Below are 25513 nucleotides of genomic sequence, written 5' to 3' on the forward strand. Positions count from 1 at the left end.
AGCCTCGCGGGCGGGCGTCTCTGCGGGTCGGGGGTGACAGAGGCAGAGCCGTGGTCCCGCACATGTCCCGTAATCTCAGCACTGCGCTCAGAGCCCCGCCCAGGACCACAGACCACATGCACTGGGCCCTCTGCACCCGTGGGTTCCGAACCCAGGGATCCAGCCAGCCTCAGACGGAAGATATCTGGAGGGAGAAGTGATTCCAGAAAGTTCCAAAAAGCAAAACTTAAATTTGCGGTGCTGGCAACTGTTTATGTAGCATTTGCACTGTATTCCAGGGCTTCCCTGGTGGCTCAGATGGTAAAGCGTCTGCCTACAATGGGAGAGACCTGGGTTCAATCCCTGGGTCGGGAAGATCCCCTGGAGAAGGGAATGGCGACCCACTCCAGTATTCTTGCCTGGGAAATCCCATGGGTGGAGGAGGCTGGTAGGCTACAGTCCATGGGGTTGCAAAGAGTCAGACACAAACGAGCAACTTCACTTCTTTCTAAGGTCATCTGAAATATGATGTCTCTTCCTGCCAAAACCATGACATGCTTTTAGAAGAAAACAAACAACCTGGGTCAGTAAAATTTAAGTCCTTTATTCCTCTGAATGGGATTTAGCAGTAAATAATATAATACAGGATAGGCCTGGACCATGGGAATAGCCTGTATTTGGTATTATAAATACCGTATTTATAATTCAGTATTATAAATAATCTAGAGGTGATTTAGGCACCCCACTCCAGTACTCTTGCTTGGAAAATCCCATGGATGGAGGAGCCTGTTAGGCTGCAGTCCTTGGGGTCGCTAAGAGTCGGACACGACTGAGCGACTTCACTTTCACTTTTCACTTTCATGCACTGGAGAAGGAAATGGCAACCCACTCCAGTGTTCTTGCCTGGAGAATCCCAGGGACGGGGGAGCCTGGTGGGCTGCCGTCTATGGGGTCGCACAGAGTCGGACACGACTGAAGTGACTTAGCATAGCATAGCATAGAGGTGATTTAAAGTATATGAGGGGATGTGCTAGGTTATGCAAATACTTTCACGTTTTATATAAGGGACTTGAGCGTCTGAAGACTTTGAGGTGTGTACGGGGGCCCTGAACCCATCCCCAAATGCCCGGGGAGCCCGCACTGCTGAGGGACTTGGTCTGGGTGACTGTGTCCTTGGCCGAGGTCTCCCGCCCCAGGCCCAGGTGCCAGCTCTCCCAGCCCCTCCTGGGCAGAGCTTGTGTGCGGCCTGGGGACCCATCCCAGGCTCACCAGAAGCCGCCCGCCCTGCAGGGGCAGGGCCTGTGCTGCGTGCATGAAGCAGAGCCACTCGTTCCCTCTAGAGCCGTTTGAATCCCGAGGTCCTGTAATTACTCATCTTCCCTTGAAACAAAAAGGTGTATTTCCCGGCAGCTATTCTTATTCTTAGTTATTTTTGTCCTCCCTAAAACATGCCTAATCTGTGGTTACTGTTTTAGGTGAGAAACACTTTTAGTTTTCTGGCCCCATCTCTTTATCGTTCCTTCTGACTTGAAAACAAAGCAGCTCCCTGGGAAGCGCTGTTGCTGGAGGAAACAGACCTGGATGCACGAGTTAGGTTTTCCCGAGTTTTTTATGTAATCCGGGTGGAATGGCTGTCTTGGAGGGACTGAGATAGAGTATGGCCCAAGCGTGCAGCTCTGGCTTTGTCTCCGGGGTCCAGGTCACAGGGATGTTTCAGAGTCAAGGAAAACTAAAAAGGCTTGGCATTAAAATGCTTCAATTTCTTACTTTATAGCAGCAGTGCGTGTACAATTTTTCATATTGCAGCACTATCAAGGTTTTCTGATCAAAGTCTCCAGAACGTTCCTTCTGGCCAAAGACCCCTCCCACCAGGTGGAACCCTTTGATGACTGATAAAGCCTTTCCGTCTTCCTGTTGTCACAGAGGCCAAGACGGACGGCCACTTAGTGGAGGGCTTGTGTAATGTCAGGGCTTTGCTCTACGTAAGCTATAAATTTCAGAGAATATTCTTAAATCCCTTAAAGAGAGAAAAGATGTTAAAGCAGCAATGTGTTTATTTTAGACGTTGCTATTTATAAATTATTTACAAATAAAATACACTGTGTCTTAAGACTCTTTCAAGTATACTCCATACGTGTTATAAAAGGTTTATTTGTTAGGTTTTGGTACTCAGGAGTAATTTCCACATATTAATAGTTTGGGTTTCTCGGTAGCTTTAAAAAGCTTGATTGTGCTACAAGTAGGGTCATTTGCAGTGAAAAATGATGGATGATTATATTGTAATAGTAACAGCCGAGTAAAGCAAAGCAAATGGCTTTTAAACAATTTTAAAAGCTACTTGTGAAGAAAAGCAGATTTAGAAGCAGGTCAACCATTTAAGGTTGTGAGGGGCGCTGTTGAGAACTTTCAGATGCTTCAGAGACGACCGACGGGGGAGTGTCGTGTGAGAAAGGAGCGTGTGTCGTGGTCCTCCCGCTCGGGACCCCTGCCCCACTCCCGCACTGGTCCTCTGGTGAGTCTCGGCTTCACCTCTAGCCCCCGGGGCAGTGAAGCCGGCTTGGGTTCCAGGGAAGGAAGGCCTTCTGCGAAGCCCGTCCTGGAAGTGGTGGCCGTGATCACCAGGTCCCAGAGCTGGTGGGCTTCTGTTAGTGTGCCAGACCCCGAACACGCGCCTGTGTGGGCCACAGTGAGCGTCACAGGACTCTCGCACTTGGAGAAAAGTTGCATATAAGGGACAAAGAAATTCTGTACTCTGAGAACAGATTGCAGGTATCACCCCCAGATAACGTTCCTGAACAGTTTCTCTGAACAGGGCCATTCTCCATCCCTGCAGCAGGACCACCCCACCCTGCCCAGGAAGTGAGGGGACACCTCCTCAGCATCGTGGCCATCCTGGGTGGGGACTGCCCAGAAGGGAGGCCTGCTCTTCTCGCCGTGTCCCGTCACGTGGCACGTGTCTCATCTGTCCCGTTACGGCTGCTGCGCCCTTGGGTGTCTTCTCCACTGCCCCGTTACTCTCTGTAATTCATGCTGCATGGTGGGGAGGTACTTCCCAACCCCATAGGTAGGTATCCCGTTCTTCTGTAATTCATGCTGCACGGTGGGGAGGTACTTCCCAACCCCATAGGTAGGTATCCCGTTCTTCACTAATTTTCAGTTTGATTCTTTATGTCACTGTGGGCTCACCACGGTTTCCGACTTTATTCTATCATTATTTTTACACTCAAATTGCCTCTGATTCGGCCAGTGGGGCTCCTTCAGATAGGCTCCTGTGCCCCTTCATTCTGCCCGTGTTGTTCCTGGAGCCCTTCCTTACTCTCTGGCCCACCAGAACGTCATAGGCTTTTCCTGTGCTGTCCCAGCCCTGGCGTGAGCCGTTTCCTCCTGGTTCCTTTCAGTGGAGGATGGTATTTAGAAACCACGGTCTGCTCCCTAGGGGTGCTCACTGCTTTTCAAGTGTTTCTTCTCTCAGGCCCTCTCATTGGTCAGAGCCACAGATGAGAAGTGTGTATGAGTGTTAATGTGTACACACACGGCAGGGTTTATTCCTCGTGTGTGTGTGTGCGCACGCCAGCTTTTCCCCTTTCTGTATTTTCATTTCCCTTCTCCAACAATGTGAAACCTGGCTCTCATTGTCCTTCATAGATGAACCCATAACGTGAATCCCCCTTTTGTGTTACCCATCTCCCATTGCTGCTGTTACCCCTGGCTATGTGGCTTCACCCATCTGGGCTCCAGTGACCGTCATTGGAACACCAGGGTGGCCGCTCCCCTGCGGGTGGGCTCCCGGTCACTCCTGGACTAGACCGTCCCTGCATGGGTGCCTTCTCTGCACAGTCAGTTCTGGTTATTTCTTTTAAATTATCAAGCTTATTGCAAAGAAGCTTTTGATAGAATCCGTTTAAATGTCTGCTTTGTTTGTAGTTTGGTTTTGTTCTTCTTTTAAAGTTAGTAGTACTACTTGCTTGTGCTTCTCTGTTTCTCCAGAAATTTGTCCGTCAGTCTCTTAAAGCACCAGCTTGTCTCTTCGTTCTCCTTCTCACTGAGCCCCCCAGTTTTCTTTATCTCCTGCCTCTGTTCGTTGGGTTTATTCTGTTGTTGCTTTAAATTAAGCTGGACCCTTGTTGCCCTTGTTTTTGTTGTTGTTCAGTCGCTCAGTCGTGTCTGACTCTCTGTGACCCCACGGACTGCAGCACACCAGGCTTCCCTGTCCATCACCAACTCCTGGGGCTTCTAAACTCACGTCCATCGAGTCGGTGATGTCATCCAAACATCTCATCCTCTGTCGTCCCCTTCTCCTCTTGCCTTCAATCTTTCCCAGCATCTTTTGGGTCTTTTCCAATGTGTTGGCTCTTCACATCAGGTGGACAAAGTATTCCTTCCAAAAGCATATTCAGGGTTGATTTCTTTTAGGATTGACTGGTTTGCTCTCCTTGCATTCCAAGGGACTCTCGAGTCTTTGCCAGTGCCACAATTTGAAGGCATCAATTTTTTGGTGCTCAGCCTTTTTTATTGTCCAGCTCTCACATCCACACATGACTGCTGGGAAAACCATAGCTTTGTCTATACGGACCTTTGTAGGCAAAGTGATGTCCCTGCTTTTTAATACACTGTCTAGGTTTGACATTGCTTTTCTTCCAAGGAGCAAACATCTGTTAATTTCGTGACTGCAGTCTCTGTTCACAGTGATTTTGGAGCCCAAGAAAATAAAGTCTGTCCGTTTCCATTGTTTCCCCACCTCTTTGCTGTGAAGTGATGGAACTGGATGCCTTGATTTTAGTTTTTTGAATGTTGAGTTTTAAGCTAGCTTTTTCACGCTCCTCTTTCACCTTCATCAAGAGGCTCTTTATTTCCTCTTTGTTTTCTGCCATAAAAGTGGTGTCATCTGCATATCTGAGGTTACTGATATTTCTCCCGGCAATCTTGATTCCAGCTTGTGCTTCACCCAGCCCCGCATTTCACGTGATGTACTCTGCATAGAAGTTAAATAAGCAGGCTGACACTATACAGCCTTGACGTACTCCTTTCCCAATTTGGAATCAGTCCGTTGTTCCATGTCTGGTTCTAACTGTAGCTTCTTGACCTTGACCTTGATTCCTACAGTTACTGGTTTTTACTTAGCCTCTTTTTAACCTTAATGTTAACTTGTTTTATGATGATAAGTTATCTGGTTTTAAAAGTCAGTGTTCATTCGTTCATCAGCCACTTCATTCATCCCATGCCACATCCTGGCCACTGCTCTAGGTGTCTCATCAGAAATGGATGCTAACTGTTATCAGATATCTTTTGGCAGCTGTTGAGATGATCACATATCAATAGAGTTCCTGATGTTGAGCAGTTCTTACATTTCTAAAATGATCTTTGCTTTATTGTTCAGTCGTGTCTTTGCTTGCTCATAGATAATTATCTGTCGCCTACAAAACTATATTCACTTTACTGATATTTTCAAATGGAAATTTATATCTGTGTTCCAGTGAAATTAACCTGGAGTGTCTGTGCTCCTCCCATACACGGGGCTCAGCTCGCCGCCCCTACCCCGGGAAGCCCCAGGAGGAACTCTGGGACAGCTGCCCCAGGGCTCTCAGTGATGTCCCAGAGCTGAGGTCTGTCCCTCTGTGCTTGCTTGAGTTTTGTCCGTGGGAGGCAGGCGGGGCGGTGGTCTGGAGGGTACTGTAGGGGCCTCCTCCTCCCCGGATTTGTGCAGGTGGCCTTGGCTGCGGCTATCTGAAGGCGATCCCAGCCTGGTGGGCCATATCAGGACCTGTCAATAGAAAGCCCCCAATCGGGTCCCTGCCCACATGTCCCCTCTTCAGAGGGGCGTTGCCTGTCTGCTGGCTACACTGGTCCTCCATGCAGCCATCACCCACCAGTCTCTGGCCTGACTATTCTCTTCCTGACATCAGTCGCCATGAAGAATGCAGGAACTGTAAGGTAAGACTTGTCGAATTCTAGGGTGTATCTTTGGGTTGACTTTTGGTTGCTGGAGGCACAACTAATAATGAGTCCCAGCTTGAGCCCAACCTCACCATGATGTCTACACCCACGCTCCTGCCTCAGGGGTTTGTGGGACCCCACTTCCTGTATTTGAATGTCCTTTGCTCTTCCTGTCCTTGGGCACACTCCTTATGTTCATTGCTAATTCTGTGACGTTCATTTACTGCTGAGATCTCTGATATTCTGGCTGCTTCCAATTACAGGTCTTAATTCTTCTCCAGCTCACATGCCAACCAGGAAATCCACTGGGTTCCCGTTGCCCAGTAATGGCCTTTTGGGATTAATGGTTAATTTGGCTGTGATTGTTTTATCTGATATCTTTGGAGCTGTGGTCTGAATTTAGAAGTACAAATATATAAAAATGAAACTGGAGCCAAACTTGTAAGAAAAGATGGGAGCAATAGGCTCAATAGAAAAAATGATAAATATTTTAGAAGAATTTAAAATGGCGGATTCTGCTAGTTAAGAGAGGGATGGAAAGGAAAAGCAAAATAATTTAATAATCCTAATGCGTGTTGCCAGCCATGATTGGGGAGAGAGAAAAATACTTTTAAAGTGTATTTTTAAACTTAGGTTCATTCGCTGCCACTGCCTGTATCATGGGAGGCAATTGTAAATCATAAAGCACGTGAACTTCAGAACCTTGTATCCTTTGAAATTTACTTAAGGTGCATCTGCTCAGAGCAGTCTGTGCATGAGACCCATCCAGAGAGAGTTTGTTAGATACTGGTGCTGGGTCTGCCCCAGACCCACGGGTCGGTCTTTGGCCAGGATGCCGGGGTGGATGTGTTTGAAACATTCTCAGCTGATTCAGAGGTACAGCTGGGAACACGACGATACCTTTGATTGAAACATTCCCAGGTGATTCGGAGGCACAGCCGGGAACACGACGGTACCTTTGAGCTTCTGCTCCAGGTGGTCACTCGCCCCTGGGGGCGTGAGGTGGGGCTGCTTAAACTGTGCTTCCGGTACCTGCCACAAGGGCTCAGAAGGCCCGGGGCCTTCACGCTTGGGGAGGAAGGAGCCCTCCACTGCCCCCTCCTCCTGGACCTGGCTCATGTGGGGCGGAGCTGGGAGCTACGCGCTTGAGGAGACCTAAAAGCCTAATCCTAACCAACAGTGCGCACCCCGCCTGCGCTGCACCCCGCGTGCGCTGCACCCCCGCCTGCGCTGCACCCGGCCTGCGCCCTGCGTGCGCTGTGTGTCCCTGCACGGCGCCTTCCTCCTGCTGACGTGCGGGGGGTGTGTCTGCCCAGCTTGCTGTGTCGGGGGTGGGGGAAGGGCTGTGATCTGTGGGCCGTGGCTTGCATGAGCCCAGCCCCTCCACCCTTATACGCTTACCCCAGGGCTCTCCCCGCTTGCCCAAGGTGACAGCATCCTAACAGTATTTTTTTATTTTTTACAAGAAATGCCTGCACATACCTTTTTAATCTCTGAGCTCCTGAGAAATCTAAATAGCAAATACAGGATTGTAAAGAGGCTAAGGGAACCTGAGATGTAAAGAAAATGGCGTAAAGGGATGTTAGTGACTTTGTCCTTGAGGATTTATCAGTCGCCTCTTTAAATGTGGGCACTGTTGCTGTGGAGATGTCATGGATGGAAAGCACGGCCCTCCTGGGAATGTCTTCTCTAGATTTAAATTCCTCTGCGTGCTCAATTCCAGTTTCCTCCGCCTGGCACCTCTGGTCTGGTTATCTGAGGGTACTCCTGGAGTCATCTGTCCTCTTTATAAAATTTTGGGCCATGGCTTTTCTTGCCTCGATGGCAGGGCTCAGTAGGAGGCTTGGCAGGTTTCCAGAATTCTGTCTCCATGGAACTTCTAGGCCAGATGGGCAGCTTGGAGCCCAGGAGTTTGCCTTCCCCCCCTCCTATTAGCGTTTTCTTACTGTATCTGGGTGCTCCAGCGTTGGGAGCATATGTATGTGGTTGCTGTAATCCCTTGAGGAGTTGACCACTTGTATGCCGTATGTCATTATATACTGGCCATTTTGGTCGCTTGTTGCAGTTACTGGCTTAAAGTCTATTCGGTCTGCCAAAAGTATAGATACCCCTGCTCTCCTTTGGTTTCTATTTTTGTGGAATATCTTTTTCTGTCCCTTCACTTTGAGCCTCTGTATGTCTTTACAGATGAAGTGAATCTCTTGTAGGCAGCAGATACTTGAGTCCTGCTTTATCTCTCCCACCCACTCTCTGCCTTTCCCCGCCCCCAGTTTACTGAGATATAATTGACATGTAGCACTGTGTACTTTTAAGGTGTACAGCATAATGACTTGACTTAAATATACTGATATAATTGCCAGAACAGGTTAGCTAACATCCATCATCTCATATAGATAGAAAAAAAGAAGGAAATCTTTTCCTGTTGTTGAGAACTCTTAGGGTCTACTCTGCTAACAGCTGTCATATATGACGTACACTGTTCACTGTAGTCCTCACTGAACAGCACGTTCCAGTATTTATTTGTCTAATAACTGGAATTTGGTGCCTCCAGTTCCCTCTCCCCTCACCCCCTACCATACAGGACTTGTCTTTCTCTTGTCTTTTAGATTGGGAAATTTAATCCATCTACATGTAGAATAATTGTGCATTTCAAATCCTATAAGATGATGCTGTTAAAATGCTGCTCTCAATATGCCAGCAAATTTGGAAAACTCAGCAGTGGCCGCAGGACTGGAAAAGATCAATTTTCATTCCAGTCCCAAAGAAAAGAAAGGAAGTGAAGTCGCTAAGTCGTGTCCAACTCTTTGTGACCCCACGGACTGTAGTCTACCATGCTCCTCCATCCATGGGATTTCCCAGGCAAGAGTACTGGAGTGAGTTGCCATTTCCTTCTCCAGGGGATATTCCTGAACCAGGGATTGAGCCCGGATCTCCCACATTGTAGGCAGATGCTTTACCGTCTGGGCCACTGGGTAAGTCAGTCCCAAAGAAGGGCAATGCCAAAGACAGTTCAAACTACTGCACAATTGTACTCATTTCACATACTAGCAAGGTAATGCTTAAAATCTTTCAAGCCAGGCTTCAACAGTACATGAACCTAGAACTTGCAGATGTACAGGCTGGGTTTAGAAAAGACACAGGAACCAGGGATCAAATTGCCAACATCTGTTGGATCATAGAAAAAGCAGGAGAATCTATTGATTATGCCAAAGCCTTTGTGTGGATCACAACAAACTGTGGAAAGTTCTTTAAGAGACGGGAATATCAGCAGCCCACCTTACCTGCCTCCTGAGAAACCTGTATGCAGGTCAAGAAGCAATAGTTAGAACCAGACATGGAACAATGGACTGGTTCCAAATTGAGAAAGGAGTTCATCAAGGGTGTATATCGTCACCCTGCTTATTTAACTTATATGCAGAGTACATCATGCCAAATGCCTGGCTGGATGAACCACAAGCTGGAATCAAGATTGCCAGGAGAAATATCAATAACCTCAGGTATGCAGATGACACCACCTTTATGGCAGAAAGTGAAGAGGAATTAAAGAGCCTCTTGATGAAGCTAAGAGGAGAGTGAAAAAGCTGGCTTAAAACTCAGAATTCAAAAAACTAAGATCATGGCATCTGGTCCCATCACTTCATGACAAACAGAAGGGGAAACAGTGACAGACTTTATTTTCTTGAGCTCCAAGATCACTGTGGATGCAGACCTCAGTCACGAAATTAAAAGGCGCTTGCTCCTTAGAAGAAGAGCTATGACCAACCTAGAAAGCATATTAAAAAGCAGAGACATCACTTGGCCAACAAATATGTGTATAGTCAAAGCTGTGGTTTTTCCGGTAGTCATGTGTGGATGTGAGAGTTGGATCATAAGGCTGAGTGCCGAAGAATAATGCTTTCAAACTGTGGTGCTGGAGAAGACTCTTGAGAGTCCCTTGGACTGCAAGGAGATCCAGCCAGTCAATCCTAAAGGAAATCAGTCCTGAATATTCATTGAAAGGACTGATATTGAAGCTGAAACTCCAATCCTTTGGCCACCTGATGCAAAGAGCTGACTCATTGGAAAGACCCTGATGCTGGGAAAGATTGAGGGCAGGAGGAGAAGGGGACGACAGAGGATGAGATGGTTGGATGGTGTCACGGATTCAACGGACGTGAGTTTGAGCAAGCTCTGGGAGATGGTGAAGGACAGGGAAGCCTGGTGTGCTGCTTTCCACGGGGTCTGAAAGAGTTGGACAGGACTGAGCAACTGGACAACAATGAAGTGCTGACTAACGCCGCCCTGCTGTTTTTCTGACTTTTTATGGTTCCCGTGTTCCTTTTTTCTTATCTTTATTGCGTGCCTTGAATTCCTGTCTTTCCACAGTGTTATGCCTTGGTTCTCTTCTCTTTATCCTTTGTGTATCTACTGTAGGTTTTTGCTTTGTGGTTATTCTGAAACTTACATAAAACATCTTATAGATAAAACAGTCTATTTTACACTGATAGCAACTTAACATCAATTGTATACAAAACTCTATGCTTTTACTCCCCCTTCATATGTTTTTGATGTTATGGTCTACCTCTTTTTATATTCTTTATTTATTAGCAAAATTATTGTGACTTTAGTTATTTTTAATACTTTATCTCAAACCTTCATTAAGTGATTAATACCTCCATCATATTATAGCATTAGAGTATTTTGAATTTCACCGTATACTTACCTTCACCATTATGTTGTATGTTTTCTTGTAACTAATTAGTATCCTTCTGTTTCAGCCTGAAGAGCTCCTTTCAGTGTTTCTCCTAAGGCAGGTCTGGTAGTGATGAGCTCCCTCAACTTTTGTTTGTCTGGGAAAGTCTCACCGCTCCTTTATTTCTGAAGGAGAGCTTTGTTGGATAGAGTATTCTTGAGCTAACGCCTTTGTTTCCCCCTTCATCTCTTTGAATATTTTGCCCACTCTTTTCTGGCCTGTAAAGTCTCTCCTGACAAATCTTCAGATTGCTTTATAGCAGGAAGTTACCAGCTGCTTTAAGGGTCTCTCCTTGTTTTTGATTTTTGATAGTTTTATTATAATACATCTTAGGGAAGATCTCCTTACTTGTGTGATAAGTTGCTTCAGTCGTGTCTGACTGTTTTAGACCCTATGAACTGTAGCCCACCAGGCTCCTCTGTCCATGGGGATTCTCCAGACAAGAATACTGGAGTGGGTGCCATGCCTTCCTCCATGGGCTCTTCCTGACCCAGGGATCCAACCCGCGTCTCTCATGTCTCCTGCATTGGTGGGCAGGTTCTTTACCGCGAGTGCCACCTGGGAAGCCCAAGATCTCCTTAAGTGAAGTTTGTTTGATGAACTGTGAGCTTCACGAATTGGATGTCCAGATGTCCTCCAGATTTCGGAAGTTCTCAGCCGTTATTTCTCCAAGCGCTCTGCCTCTCTTCCCTCCAGTTGCTTGCAGAGGCTTTCTTCACTCTTGTTTGTTCACTCTTTTTCCCCCTGGACTGGATCGTTTTGAAGGTCCCGTCTTCTTCTTCTCACATTCTTTTTCCACTTGAACTGTTTTGTTGTTGATGCTCTCGTCACATTTTTCATTTCAGTCACTATGTTATTCAGCTCCAGAATTTCTGTTTCTCCTTGTGAAACTTATTTTTTCCCTGTATGATTTTCCTGATTTGTTGAATTGTCTGTGTTTTGTTCTGCTCATCAAACTTCCCTATTCTGTTCTGCTCATCAAACTTCCCTAAAATAGCTGTTTTGGGTTCTCTATCGGCTAACTTGCAGATCCCCGTGTCTGTGGGGTCACTCACACCGGAAGCACGCCGGTGCTGCTGTATTTCCTTGATTTTTCACGTTCCTTGCGCCTTCTGTTGCTGTCCTCACACCAGAAGTAGCAGCAGCCCCTCCAGTCTTTACTAACCGACTTGGGAAATAAATCCTCCACCAGCACTGCTAGGGAGCCCGAGGCTTTCTCACCTCTTCTGTTTGCACTCCTGTTTCCTGCTCGTCCCTTGCGGAATTCCTCCGCTTCTGTGCCTTCTCTGTGTCCTGCAGCTCCACGCTGGGTACTCACAGCCTCCCTCTGCCTTCCCAGGAGTGCAGCCAACGCTGGAGGTGTGCTTTCTCCCTTTGCAGACTCAGGATGGCTTTCTGCTCGAGTTCACTAGCTGTCCATCAAAGCTCACTGTCAACACTGTGGGGATCACTCACGGGGAACAACTAGAGAAAGCTCTCGTGCAGCAGCGAAGACCCAGTGCAATAACAACAAAAAAGAGAGAGAGAATAAATGGCACTGTAAAATTCAGTGTCCACTATTACTGGAAGCTTGCAGTGAACTGGGGTAGGAAGGTGCTTCTGGCCGCAAGAGGGAGAGGTCCTGCATGGAGCAGTCAGCATCCTACACAGCAGGACAGGGCTGTGGGTGTCTCCGTGGAATTCAGGAGCAAGGAAGTGAAGTGAGACCCTCTGGAGGGCTAACCGGTGCAGAGAGAAATGTGGCTGGATTCCGGAAAGGACAGCGGTCTACCAAGTCAGTCAACCCCTTAAACTTTAAATATGTTTAAAAAATTTGTAAGGTGGCCAGGGACAAAATAAATACACAGAAGTCAGTATTTTTCCTATATGTCAACAATAACCAGTTGGAAACAATGTGTATCAAGCTCTTCCTCCAGAACTGGAAACAAAAATGTAAATTTCCACAGCATGTGTGCTTTTATTAAGAATTTATAGTAACTGTATTGAGAAGCCACAGAATTCTACCAAGAAATATAAAAGGCTTGGAAAAAGTCATGAGAGACATTGTGTTCTGCATGGAAACTCACTATTACAGAGATGTCACTTCTCTCAAATTAACTTATAAGTATAATGCAATCCCAATAAATGTTCAATGGATGTTTTGGAATTTGGTGAAGGATATTCTAAGGTTTCTGTGGGGCGCTTCCCTGGTGGTCCAGTGGCTAAGATTCTGCCTTCCGGTGCAGGGCGTGCAAGGTTGATCCCTGACAGGGGAACTAAGATCCCACTTGCTGCACCGTGCGGCCAAAATAAAAAAGTTTTATCTGAAAGAATAAATACATGGTCATAGCCTTTCATAAAAATGCTCGAAAGGACCAGTTTTAGGCCAGTAATGTATTCTTCACTTCATTCCTTTAAATAGAGAAAGAACCCCTCTAGCTGGGCGTCTGAGTCCGCGTTTCCCTGTTGCCTGCTCTGTTGGTGTCGTTTTGATCAGCTTTCCATGTGACAAGATGATTTTTAAATTATTTCCATTTTGGAGTCAGTCAGAAAGACCTGTCTGAAGTTGCGTCTTCTCTATTCTGTGCAGTAACCTCGGGCTTCAGCCACAGTGAACTCGCATAGCCTTCCGAGAGCGTTCCTTGTTCCTTTCCATGGACGGTAATGTCTGTAGAAGTAGCTGACACTTAATGATCTTTTGATTTCCCTCTGCACCAGGTGCTGGGTGGTTCCATATATGCATTTCTTCTCCTGTTGAAGTTTACCCCTTAGTTGTTCTCAACAGCTGACGTCAGTACAGCAGTTACTGCCCCTAGGACCTGCATCCGTCACTCCATTTAATCCTCACGGGAACTTACGAGATAGGTGTCATCCCATTTGCTAAGTTCGGAAACAGGCACAAAAGTTATCGTGTCTGAGATTACATAGACAGGAGGATGTCACCCAGGTCTGCCTGCATCCGGTCTGGGAGTCAGCCTCACACTACACAGTTTCGCGCATGTGCTTTCTAAAGGCTTCCTGCTTGTGTTTTATTTCTTATCTGTAGTGGCCGCAACGAGCAGGATTTTTTCCTGGCTGCCTGGGGTCTTTGTTGCCGCACCCGGGCTTTCTCCAGATGTGGCAAAGCGGGGCTGTTCGTGTTTGGTACAGGGGCCGCTCACTGCTGTGACTTCTCTTGCTGCCAACCACAGGTTCGTGCGGGCTTCAGCAGCTGTAGCACTCGGGCTCCGCAGTTCCGTGGTAAGTGGGCTTAGGCGCTCTGCAGCGTGTGGGATCTTCCATACCAGGGATTGAACCCCGTCCCTTGCACTGGCAGGCACATTCTTAACCACTGGACCGCAAGGCCACAAGGGAAGTCCCTGTGAGCAGATGTTTAGTCATCTGGAAGGTTTTTTTAACAGTACGCCGCTGACTTGGAGCAGTGGCTTTCTCTCTGCTGCCGGTGCTCAGCAGTCATTACCTGCAGCAGTCAGGTTGTGGTAGAACGATTGGAATCAGTGCTGTTGTTGCTGTTTTCCTGTTATTCTCTTTATTCCTTGGCAGATTAATTACAGATTTCAGCTTTTCAGTGCCACATGTGGGTGAGTTAGAATAGTCACAGCACCTTGCTAGGGCGCCATGCCAAAGAAACAGGGCATCTGGGCCCACGGGTACCAGCTCTGACATCAGAGCACAGAAATACAGTCCTGGCTGGTGGAAAATACTTGATGTATGTTGGTGCAGCCACGTCGTAAAGCTCTGTGCCAGGACATCACGCGGCTGAAGACAGATATACCCGCTGGCCCAGCAGCGCCGCTTCTCACCACGCGTGCCGGAGGGTCCTGTGCGCACGTGTGCTGGGATACACCTGTGAGACGGCTCATAGCTGTGTGGTGTGTCATGCCCCAGGCCAGGAACCACCACGTGTCCACCAGCACAGCAGTGGATGGGTACGTCGGTGTATTCGTCCGGTCACGTCGCCATTCAGCAGTGCCGAGGGACAGAGGCTGACACACGCGGATACGTGAGAGAGAGTGTGTGTATGTGTCTGTCTGTCTGTCTGTGAGATTCCTTCCTTCCGTCCTGCACACGTGGAACAGGCGGGCGGGTATGCGAACAGCAGAGCTGGTCACACAGACCCGGGACTCGAGCCGGCAGCGGCACCTCGGGCTCCGGGGGCCCTGGCGGGGCTTGCTCTCCTGACGCAGGCGGTGGCTGCAGGTGGCGCCGTGTCGTTCTCTCAAGCTGTGCGGTTCTGCCTCACGTGCTTTCCTGTAGGTTGAACGTTAAAGTGTTTGGCTCCAGACCGTTTTCCCATGTGTTCCGTTTGACCCACACCGGACGTGAACACGTGCTTTGCAGAGAAGTCTGATGGCGGAGTGTCCCTGGGTGGATGGGACCCTCGGAATAGTCCTCCTGGGGGGTCTCTGCTTTCTTCCTGTAGCTTGGGTACAGGCATTCCTCGGTTTAGGAAGAAAAGGAACTTCTGACAGGCTGTATATGAATCACTTCCGGAGGTCATGGGGGAGCATGCTATTTAAAGCACACGCCCACACGCTCTGATTTATTGCCCCCTCCTTGATTCATCAGGCCACTGTTTATTGGGTTTGCTTAATGTGGGGCAGAGCTCTCCCAGGAGGTCCCAGGACCCCTCAGATCAGCGGCTGAGTGGAGGGCAGCGCTGTGCCTGATCCCGCTCCTGAGAGATTCTGGCGAGACCTGCAGGTCAGGGTTTGCAGCATTATTTTGACGACAGCACTTTCTTCTCCTGAAGCCTTGTGTTGAAATGTCAAGAAACCTCTCAGGTTAATGCTTTTTATGTGTATGACTTACAATAATAATTATAAACTTAAAAAGTCACTATAAACACAATTAAATGCCCACACTTCTGGGGACAAGTACATGTGTGGCAAATGCAATTAATATTCAGTCCCAGAGGCAGCTGTTCCCCCGAAAGATCCTGGAAAGTCACTTCTTCCGAAGCGCGTGTGAAGTGGCCAGCCAAACGAGGAAACACTTTGCCAGAGGTCCCCGCCGCCCGACAGCAGCTGAGTCAACAGTCTGCAGCCCGCGCGAGGAGGGAGCCCGCCCGGCAGCAGGCAGGAGGGCGCCGGGGGTGGGCGAGTGTCCCCGCGTCACCTGCAGCGCCCCCGTCACGGCTGGGGTGCCGCCCGCGGGCCTCAGCTCAGCTCCGAGCCAAGAACCGCAGCCTTTCCATGAAGAGCTTCAAGAGCGCGTCTCATGGGGTGGGCTGTGTGTGTTTCAGAAAGTGAGGACAGGAAGCGATGTGTCAGGGAGGAAGGTAAACGCTGTTCCGACGGGAGAGCTCGTCCGCCTGAAGCCACGAGAACGCGGCGTGGGTTGGCGCTGAGCACACAGCAGGCGAGTGTCGCCTGCAGGAGCGTCACCTGCAGCCTCTCCCGAGGCCGGTGCCCGTCCTTCGCGGGGAGACGTTTACGACAGCGGTGACCGTTCGTCCAGGGTTTACAATGTGTGAGGCACTGAGCTGCTTGCTTTATGTTACCCCATCGAATCCTGCCTGCAGGGTAAATATTAGCATTTCCATTTTATTGTGAGGAGACCGAGGCAGGGCGAGGTCAGGCCGCGCTCTGGAGGCTGTAAAGCTCCGAGGAGGCGGAAGGCCGGCTGGGTCCCCGCGGAGCGCCCGGGCCTGACGGCCCACGCCCGCCCCCGAGTCCGCCCATGTTCCAGCGGCTTTTAGGCACTATTTGGGGGTAATGATACAGTTTCTCTTGTTTTTTTTTTTTTTTTCTTCCATTTTCAAAAATTAAGCATATTTCATATGACTAATTCCTGTGTGGTGAGTACAGTGGTGGATTCTCAGATTTTACTGTACATATTAAAAGTCTATAAAACTGGGGTTTATAATGGTTGCGTTTGTCTGGAAAGTTGCTGATACAGCAGAACGAGCTGTGTATAAATCAGAGCCTGTCGTCAGTGGGGGTGCTTTGTAAAGCACAGAGTCAGTCTTGACTTACCCACTCTACCCGCCGCCTTAAATGAAAACTTGGAAAATGCCAGAATTTTTATATTTTGCAGCAATGGGAAAAGCCTATCCCAGCTATCATAATCCTAGCCCAGTCTTGTGTTAAAGTCCTTAACCCCTCAAAAGTAAGACTGTGCACTCCGTGGCGTGTGTCCCCGATGGCGCTCGGTGCCGACACAGAATCCTGACGGAGGCTGGCAGGCAGCCCCTGGGTGTGCTGTCCCAGGCGGGACGCGCCGAGTTCAGCAGGTGCTGTGTGTGTCCGTCCCTGTCCCGAGGTCTCTGCCCTGTATGGTTTCGTGTTAGAGTCAGTATCATGCCAGATACATAGGAATTACTTCATATCATTATGAGTGGGTTTAAGCAGAATTTTAAATGTCTCAATTAAGTCAGTCATCAATATCATCACTATAATAAAGTTCAGTTTAGTCGCTTAGTCATGCTCAACTCTTTGCGACTCCTTGGACTGCAGCACGCCAGGCCTCCCTGTCCGTCACCAACTCCTGGAGCTTGCTCAAACTCATGTCCGTCGAGATGGTGATGCCATCCAACCGTCTTCATCTTCCGTCGTCCCCTTCTCCTCCAGCCTTCAATCTTTCCCAGCATCAGGATCTTTTCAAATAAGTCAGCTCTTTGCATCAGGTGGCCAAAGTATTGGAGTTTCAGTTTCAGCATGAGTCCTTCCAATGAATATTCAAGACTGATCTCCTTTAGGATGGACTGGTTGGGTCTCTTTGCAGTCCAAGGGACTCTCAAGAGTCTTCTCGAACAACATAGTTTGAATGCATCAGTTCTTTGGCACTCAGGCTTCTTTATGGTCCAACTCTCACATCCATACATGACCACTGGAAAAACCGTAGCCTTGACTAGATGGGCCTTTGTTGGCAAAGTAATATCTCTGCTTTTTAATATGCTGTCTAAGTTGGTCATAGCTTTTCTTCCAAGGAGTGAGCATCTTTTAATTTCATGGCTGCAGTCACCATCTGCAGTGATTTTGGAGCCCAAGAAAATAAACTCTGTCACTGTTTCCATTGTTTCCCCATCTATTTGCCATAAAGTGATGGGACTGGAAGCCACGATCTTGGTGTTTTGAATGTTGAGTTTTGAGCCAACTTCTTCACTCTCCTCTTTCAATTTCATCAAGAGGCTTTTTAGTTCCTCTTCACTTGCTGCTATAAGGCTGGTGTCATCTGCATATCTGGGGTTATTGATATTTCTCCTGGCAACCTTGATTCCAGCTTGTGTTTCATCTAGCCCTGCATTTCACGTGATGTATTCTGCGTATAAATTAAATAAGCAGGGTGACAATATATAGCCTTGATGTACCCCTTTCCCAATTTGGAACCAATCCATCGTTCCATGTCCAGTTCTAACTGTTGCTTCTTGACCTGCATACAGATTTCTCAGGAGGCAGGTCAGGTGGTCTGGTATTCCCATCTCTTGAAGAGTTTTCCACAGTTTGTTATGATCCACACAGTCAAAGGCTTTAGTGTAGTCAATGAAGCTGAAGTAGATGTTTTTCTGGAACTCTCTTGCTTTTTCGATAATTCAACAGATGTTGGCAGTTTGATCTCTGTTTTCTCTGCCTTTTCTAAATTCAGCTTGAACATCTGGAAGTTCTCAGTTCATGTGCTGTTGAAGCCTGGCTTGGAGAATTTTGAGCATTACTTTGCTAGCATGTGCGATGAAGGCAGTTGTGTGGTAGTTTGAGCATTCTTTGGCATTGCCTTTCTTTGGGATTGGAATGAAAACTGACCTTTTCCAGTCCTGTGGACACTGCTGAGTTTTCCAGATTTAGTGGCATATTGAGTGTGGCACTTTCATAGCATCATCTTTTAGGAGTTGAAATAGCTCAGCTGGAATTCCATCACCTCCACTAACTTTGTTCATAGTTATGCTTCCTAAGGCCCACTTAACTTTGGACTTCAGGGTATCTGGCTGTAGGTGAGTGATGACACCATCATGGTTATCTGGGTCATGAAGATCTGTTTTGTATAGTTCATAATAAAGTAGTCAGTATAATAAGGACAGCACATTTTTTCCTGGGAAGTAATTTATCATTGTTTATCATTGATTCATTTTAGTCACTTAGCATTTTAATTCAAAAGCACTTTTATAGCCACTACCTTTTTTTTTTTTTTTTAATTGAAGTTATTTTGAGATAACTGTAGATTCAAATGTATTTATAAGAGATAACAGAGACCCCGGGGACCCTTTACTTGGTCCTCCCTGCTGATAACATCTGACAAAGCTGAGTGCATTGTCACATCCAGGATGCAGACCTTGATGCCGTCAGGATACAGGACATCTCCAGCATCCCAAGGATCCCTCTTATTGCCCTTTTATAATGACACCCACCCTCTGCCTTCCACCCCACCCTGTCCCAAACCCTTGGCAACTGCTAATCTGGTCTCCATTTTATAGTGATATCATTTTAAGACTGTTATGGAAATGGAATCATGCAGCATGTAAATTTTGAGACTGGCTTTTTTTCACTCAGCATAACTCTCAGCAGGTCCATCCAGGTTGTTGTGTGAATCAGCAGTTCATTCCTCTTTTCTTGCCAAGTAGTATTCCGTGATATGGGCGTAGCATAGTGTATTTATTCACTCCCTGAAGGGTATCTGGGCTGTGTCCAGTGTTTGGCTGCTCTGAATGAAGCTTCCATCAACACACCTACACAGGCTTTTGTGTCAGCACGTCTTCCCTTCTCTGGGGTCAGTGCCCAGGGGTATAGTTGCTGGCTTGTATGGCGGTTGCACGGTTAGTTTTAAAGACCTGGTCACACTGTTTCCAGAGCAGCTGTACCGTTTTGCGTTCCCACCAGCCAGGACTGAGGGGTCCAGGCTCCGAGTCCTTCCCAGCGTCTGCCATGGTCACTGTTTCTGATAGGTGTGGGTTACCCCTCTTGTGCTGCTAATCGCGTTTCCTTGGCGGGGAATGACTGCGTGTCTTTGCACGTGCGTTCGGCCCTCTGTGTGTCATCTTAGGTGAAGAGTCTGTTCTTTTGTCCGTCTTCTAGCTCGATTGCTTGCTTTTTGCTGCTGATGTCCGGGAGTCTGTGCGCCACGGGCCCTGGGCCTTTGCCAGGCCTGTGCTCTGAGCGCACGCCCTCACCGTCTAGCGTGCCTCCCACGCTGTCAGCAGGGTTGTTGCCCATGGACAGTGTTTAATGGTGACAGCACCCATGTATCAGTTTTTCCTTCAACTGATCATGTTTTTAGTGTCAAGTCAAAACTGTTTATTTACCTGGCCCTAAATCCCGAGGACTTTCTTCTAGGTTTTTTCCCTAGAAGTTTTATAGTTTTATGTTTTCCATTTCAGTCCGTGGCCCGTTTCAGGGAAGTCTCTGTGTAAGGTGTGAGACTGGTCAGGGTCCCGTTCCGCCTGTGTGTCCAGTCTCTGCAGTGCCGCGTATGACAGTGTGTCCAGTCGCCGCAGTGCCGCGTGTGACAGTGTGTCCAGTCTCTGCAGTGCCGCGTGTGACAGTGTGTCCAGTCTCTGCAGTGCCGCGTGTGACAGTGTGTCCAGTCGCTGCAGTGCCGCGTGTGACAGTGTGTCCAGTCTCTGCAGTGCCGCGTGTGACAGTGTGTCCAGTCTCTGCGGTGCCGCTATGACAGTGTGTCCAGTCGCTGCAGTGCCGCGTGTAACAGCCTGCCTCTCCTCCGCTGGCTTGCCATAGCACCTTTGTCAGAAGTCAGGTGGGCGTGTTTGTGAGGAGGACCTGGGTTCTCTGCTCTGTCCCCTGGATCTGGGTGTCCACCCTGCCCTGACCACACCGTCCTGAGTGCTGTTGCTCGAGTTAAGTCCTGAGATCCAGTAGCCTGATGCTTCCCGCGTATTTCTTCTTTTTCAAAATGTTTCGGCCACGCTAGATCCTGTGCCTTTCTGTGTAAGTTTTAGGACAGTCTTGTCCACGTCTACAAACCATTTGGGACTGTGCTAGGAATTGTATTAAACCCGTATATCAGTTTGGGGAGAACTGACATCTTTACTGTGTTAATCTTGCAGTTGATGGACAGGGTATGGCTCTCACTTTTTAGACCTCCTTTGATGTGTTTTATCCACGTTGTGCAGTTTTCAGTACACAAGTTCTATACATATTTTGTTAGACTTACGAATGGTACTTCTCTTTTCTGAGCAGTAATAGGTGGCGATGTATCTTTAATTTTGGTAGCCGTGTGTTCATTGCCAGCAAACAGAAACAGTTGCTTTTTGTATGTTTATCTTGTATCTCGCAGCCTTGCAGAATTCACTGGTTCTGTGAGCTTTGCCTTCTGTTTGTAGTCCTATTTGTTTAATGCTTCTGCGTGCCGGGCACTGTGTTAAGGCTTCCATGTGTTTGCTAAAGGCCAGAGCACAGTGGAGCTCAGATCTCGACACGTAAATCTCTTACTCACATCATCTGTTCATTTGGCAGGTTTTTAAGGAGCACTTACGTGGACCAGATGCAGGTTCCTGCCCTCTGGGGTCTTGGTCTGAACCGGATTAGAAGTGACACGAGCGCTTATGTGTCACTTGGTTAAACAAGCCTAGAAATAAAAGGAGTCCATCAGTTCTAACTTAATCCATCCGACTCCTGCTGTCCGTGGGCACAGCGGGGGCATGGAGTCAGCCTGTGTGGTGGGAGCACCGGGGCCGGGGCGGGGGCGTTCCTGAAGAGTTTTAATTTCCCCAGGAAAGGTCCCCAAGCCAAGATGCCTGTCGGTTCTTGAGATTCAGAGATGTCAGTGGTAAAGTCTCATACGAAGAGAATTCTAGGTATTGCTTGTGTGAAACAGCCCAAGAACCCCTGGCCAAAACCGACTGAAGGTCTCTGGTCACCTCCCTCCTCCCCTCCTTCAGCAGCGGCCGTGGGAGCCCCTCCGCCACCTACCCGGCCCCAGGCCCCATGGCCTCAGCCTCCCCTGCTGCCCCATGTTGCCCTGGCCACACCCTCCGTCCACACACTCTGGCTCCTCCCTCTGCGGTGGTCCTCCCCTCCCCTCCCCTTCTCTGCTGGGCGGGTTATCTTTCGCTCCGGGCTGGCGGGGTTGCAGCCCCGTGAAGTGGGGAGGTGGGGCCCTCAGGGAGTGACATGCACCCTGGGTCCCTTTTCCTTTGGGGACTGTCCTCTGTGTCCCTGCCTGAGCTCTTGTAACAAGAACAGCTGTAGGTTTCCGGTCACCTGGGAGATGAAGACCTTACTGTACAGGCCCTCACGGGCACTGCTGGCCGAGCCTCGGGGTCACAGGTGTGAAGCCCTGTCTACAATCCTGCAGGTCACGCACCAGTGCTGTCCCCGCGCCCACGCCCTCTGCCCTCAGGAGTAAGTGTGCTCCTCTCCCTTCACACTCCTCCCAGGAGAAGCCGCTTGTCTTCGAGTCGTCCTGGAAGAAGGAGAAGGACATCGTCTCCAAGGAAATAGAGAAGCTCCGGGTGTCCATCCAGACCCTGTGCCGGAGCGCCCTTCCCCTGGGCAAGATCATGGACTACATCCAGGAGGATGTGGACGCCATGCAGAACGAGCTGCAGCTGTGGCACGCTGAGAACCAGCAGCACGCGGAGGCCCTGCAGCTGGAGCAGAGGTGGGGGGGCGGGGGAGGGAGGGGGAGACAGCCCAGGGCAGCAAGTGGAGGCCCTGCAGCAGGAGCAGAGGTGGTGGTGGGGGACTGGGGGAGGGGCGGGGGGAGGGAGGGTAAGGGCGTTAGGGACTGGGAGAGGGGTGGGGGAGACCTCTGGAGAACCCAGCCCTCTCAACCCTCTTTCTTACCTCCTCCCCCAAGGAAAGTACATTGCTTCTTCATTCACAACATAATGTGCATTTCTCTGTAGCAGCTAGGAAAGATCTGCACTCAGTGTTCAGAATCCCGAGATTTAGACATTCAAAAGGCAGGAAACTTAGCAGTTTGGATACCATGTTTACCTTGTGTCTTATCGAAACCCCCAAAGTTTTGTGACTGTAATTTGAAAGTATTTAAAATTTTTTACTTGAAAAAAGCACATTTATATTTTTATCCCCCCCCCCACCCCTTTGGATACAATGAGTAATTTACTTTTGTTACCTCCCATTGTTTTAATTAAGAAGCCAGTGTAGGGATTTCCCTGGTGTCCAGTGGTTAAGGCGCCGCACTCCCAACACAGGGGCCCTGGGTTCAGTCCCCAGTCGGGGAACTAAGATCCCCGCGTGCTGCACGACGAAAAGCATCAGATGGGAAAGGAGAGAGGTCCTCACGAGCCCCGGCTTGTGTCCCGGCAGCATCACTGACGGCGCCGTGGAGCCCCTCAAGGCGGAGCTGGCGGAGCTGGAGCAGCTGGTCAGGGACCAGCAGGACAAGATCTGTGCCGTGAAGGCGAACATCCTGAAGAACGAGGAGAAGATCCAGAAGATGGTGTACAGCATCAACCTGAGTTCCAGGAGGTGAGAGCTCAAAGCTGCAGACTCCAGGGGTCCCTCAGCCTGCGCTTAAGGAGGAGGCTGGCACTTCGCTCCTGGTGTGAGGTTTCAGTCTGAAGGCGGCGGTGAGCAGCTCACAGCATCATCCTCCTGGTTTTCAGAGCTTTACCACCTTAGGCACGTTCGGCCTGGGAGAGACCGTGTTTCCCTGCCTTCCTCCACTGGAACACTCACTAGTTACAAACGGCTCTTGCGGACACCTCTGGTGTGAGACATTTCTCTGCAGGCCTGGTCTCTGCCGTCAGCTGTTGGGTTCTGGGCCGGTCCGTCCAGCGGGTGAGCGGTGCTGGGACCACCCGGGACGCAGGTGTCCAAGACCGCAGACTCCAAGCCTGCTGACAGGACTGCTCGAGCCCCGAGTGAGGCTGGTTGCACGTTTTAACAGGAGCCTTATAAAGGCAGTGAGGCCCAAAAAGCAGAGACTTATATTTTTAGCTCATTTCCACTTGCAAAGGGTTCATTTCAGCCCGTGTCTTTATAAGGTACCCACGAACTCTAGTTTTTAACCTCTCTGTCATTGCGTGTACCTTAACGCAATTCTTATTGCTCCCTATTATGTTTTGCTTATTTTTCCAGCCCTTAAAAGTTCATATATTTAAAAAGGAGATTTGACTGTGGCCTTTGTGGGCATCGTCTGACTTGAGAGTGTCATAGGCCGCATCCTCACTTTCTTCAACATCGAGCCCCTGGGCTTCCCCGCGAGCACATCAGTGCAGCTGTGGGACCCCTCATCCTCTCTAGAAGCAAAGCTTGCTGTTCAAGCCAACGGCCCAGGCCTGTTCCTTTGCCCAGCTGTAAGCACCCGGGCACCTCAGAGACAGGTGGCTCAGGAAGAACCTGCAGAAGGAAGACTTTAAAGGATGCACAGGAAAAAAAAAAAAAATTAAAGGATGCACAGATTTGCAAAATTTTTTGATGTTACCATTTTTTAGAAATTTTTTTTAAAGTGAAAGTTTTTTTTAAAAAAACATGGTTTATATTTAGTTTTTCACTACGTATAATATTGTAAATACTAAAGTCTTGTATTTGTGTATAAAGGATCTCACCGTTTGGAGACATGCTTACGGGTCTTAAAGTCTGGGTCCTGACACTTCTGTTCTGCATACTATTATTTATGATGTAACCCAAACAGTGTCATTTTAAATGTTAGAATTTCCTGAGAGAGTTTTGTTTCTTTAAAAGATTAGCACAGATGGCACAGTTAAGTTTTTCCTTAGTGTCATTTCCAAAGTAAATCTGTTACAGAGGTCGTTCTATGATTTTTGAAGCAAAGTTCAAGATTGGATTATTAAGATGTGCCATTGTGAAACACTAGTCTTTTTCTCCTTTCTGTAGTTAACCATAAAATTCTGTCTGCTGAAATGACACTAGATATTAACACGTCATTGGAGGAGGGGAGGTGGACCGGTGACCCAGGCCTTCCCACGTTCACAGTCTCTTTTCCACCGACTCAAGTGACAGCCACCACCCCAAAGGGACCCTGTTTTGCGTCAGGTTAAGAAGTCTACCTTTTATGAATTTGTAGGTAAGACTAGAGTTTTTGTGTTGCAAAAAAATCGCATACATTGTATGTGAGTCAAATTTTGTATGGAATAGTCTCTCAAATTGTATCATAAAATTTATTTTTCTTTTATACATAAATCATTAAAAATAATCACCTGTTTTTTTTCTATCAGTGTATGGGGTTGTGCAGTTCAGTTCACACCTGGAAAAAAGCATATGGATTTTTAAAACTTCAGCATGTGTGCAGTTTTTTTTCTGTGAAGACAGTTCAGGCAATTTATATTTTCACTCATGACACCCCTTTTCTGTATAAATTGGAGTCTTATATAAGGCAGGTAAACACTTTTCAGGAATTTTATGATCATTCATGAAGTCCTAGGAAGTCGCTGCATGTGGTTATGACTGTATTCAACACAGATGAATAAATCCTGTTATTTATAATTTCGATAAAATACGCAAATAGGATTATTAAATGTTTTCTTCTACTATGGCATGTAAGTTTTCAGGAAGTACTGGAGTCATACTTTAGACATTTTAATTAAAAACAATTGAGCTGGTTGGACTGACACATTTATATTTAAAGGAAATATGTCAACCTTTGAAAAAATAACTTGGAGACTAAAATTCAAGCTTTCTACTTTGATATTCATACTTATTTTTCTTCTCAATAAGCAACTTGAAAACTAGTAATTGGACTCTAGGAAGAGAGGTGGTGGTGTTTAGTGACAGTGTAAGTGGAGTTGGGGTCTTGGGGGGTCTGGAGTCCTCAGCCTGTCGACAGGTGCCCCCGAAGTATTCCTGGACTTCTTCTCCAAGCCGCCCTGACCTGACCAGGATGTGTCTTCCACTGACGTGCGCCGCGTGGGGGGGACTTGAGCAAGAGGAGAGGTGGCCAGACCTCTCCCGGCTTTTGAATAAACAGCATGGTGTCCCCAGTCACAGGCTTAGGGTGACCAACCAGCTT

General features: G+C 48.1%; 1 protein-coding gene across 8 annotated transcripts in view; it reads left to right on the forward strand.

The window, feature by feature from the left end:
* The window catches only part of TRAF3IP1 (TRAF3 interacting protein 1), a 60449-nt gene extending 35257 nt beyond the window's left edge, over positions 1–25192 (forward strand). For 4 of the 8 annotated variants that reach the window (XM_061412814.1, XM_061412816.1, XM_061412817.1 and 1 more), the window contains 3 exons: positions 21954–22177; positions 22849–23010; positions 23623–25192. In XM_061412814.1, coding sequence (XP_061268798.1) covers positions 21954–22177; positions 22849–23010; positions 23623–23629 — 393 coding nt within the window. In that variant the 3' untranslated portion in view covers positions 23630–25192. Of the gene's footprint in view, positions 1–21953; positions 22178–22848 lie in introns of all 8 variants that reach the window. The other 4 variants (XM_061412822.1, XM_061412815.1, XM_061412819.1 and 1 more) reach the window with 2 other exon arrangements.
* The last annotated feature ends 321 nt before the right edge of the window (positions 25193–25513 follow it).

The sequence above is a fragment of the Bos javanicus genome, chromosome 3, assembly GCF_032452875.1.
Source record: "Bos javanicus breed banteng chromosome 3, ARS-OSU_banteng_1.0, whole genome shotgun sequence".
Classification (NCBI taxonomy): Eukaryota; Metazoa; Chordata; class Mammalia; order Artiodactyla; family Bovidae; genus Bos; species Bos javanicus.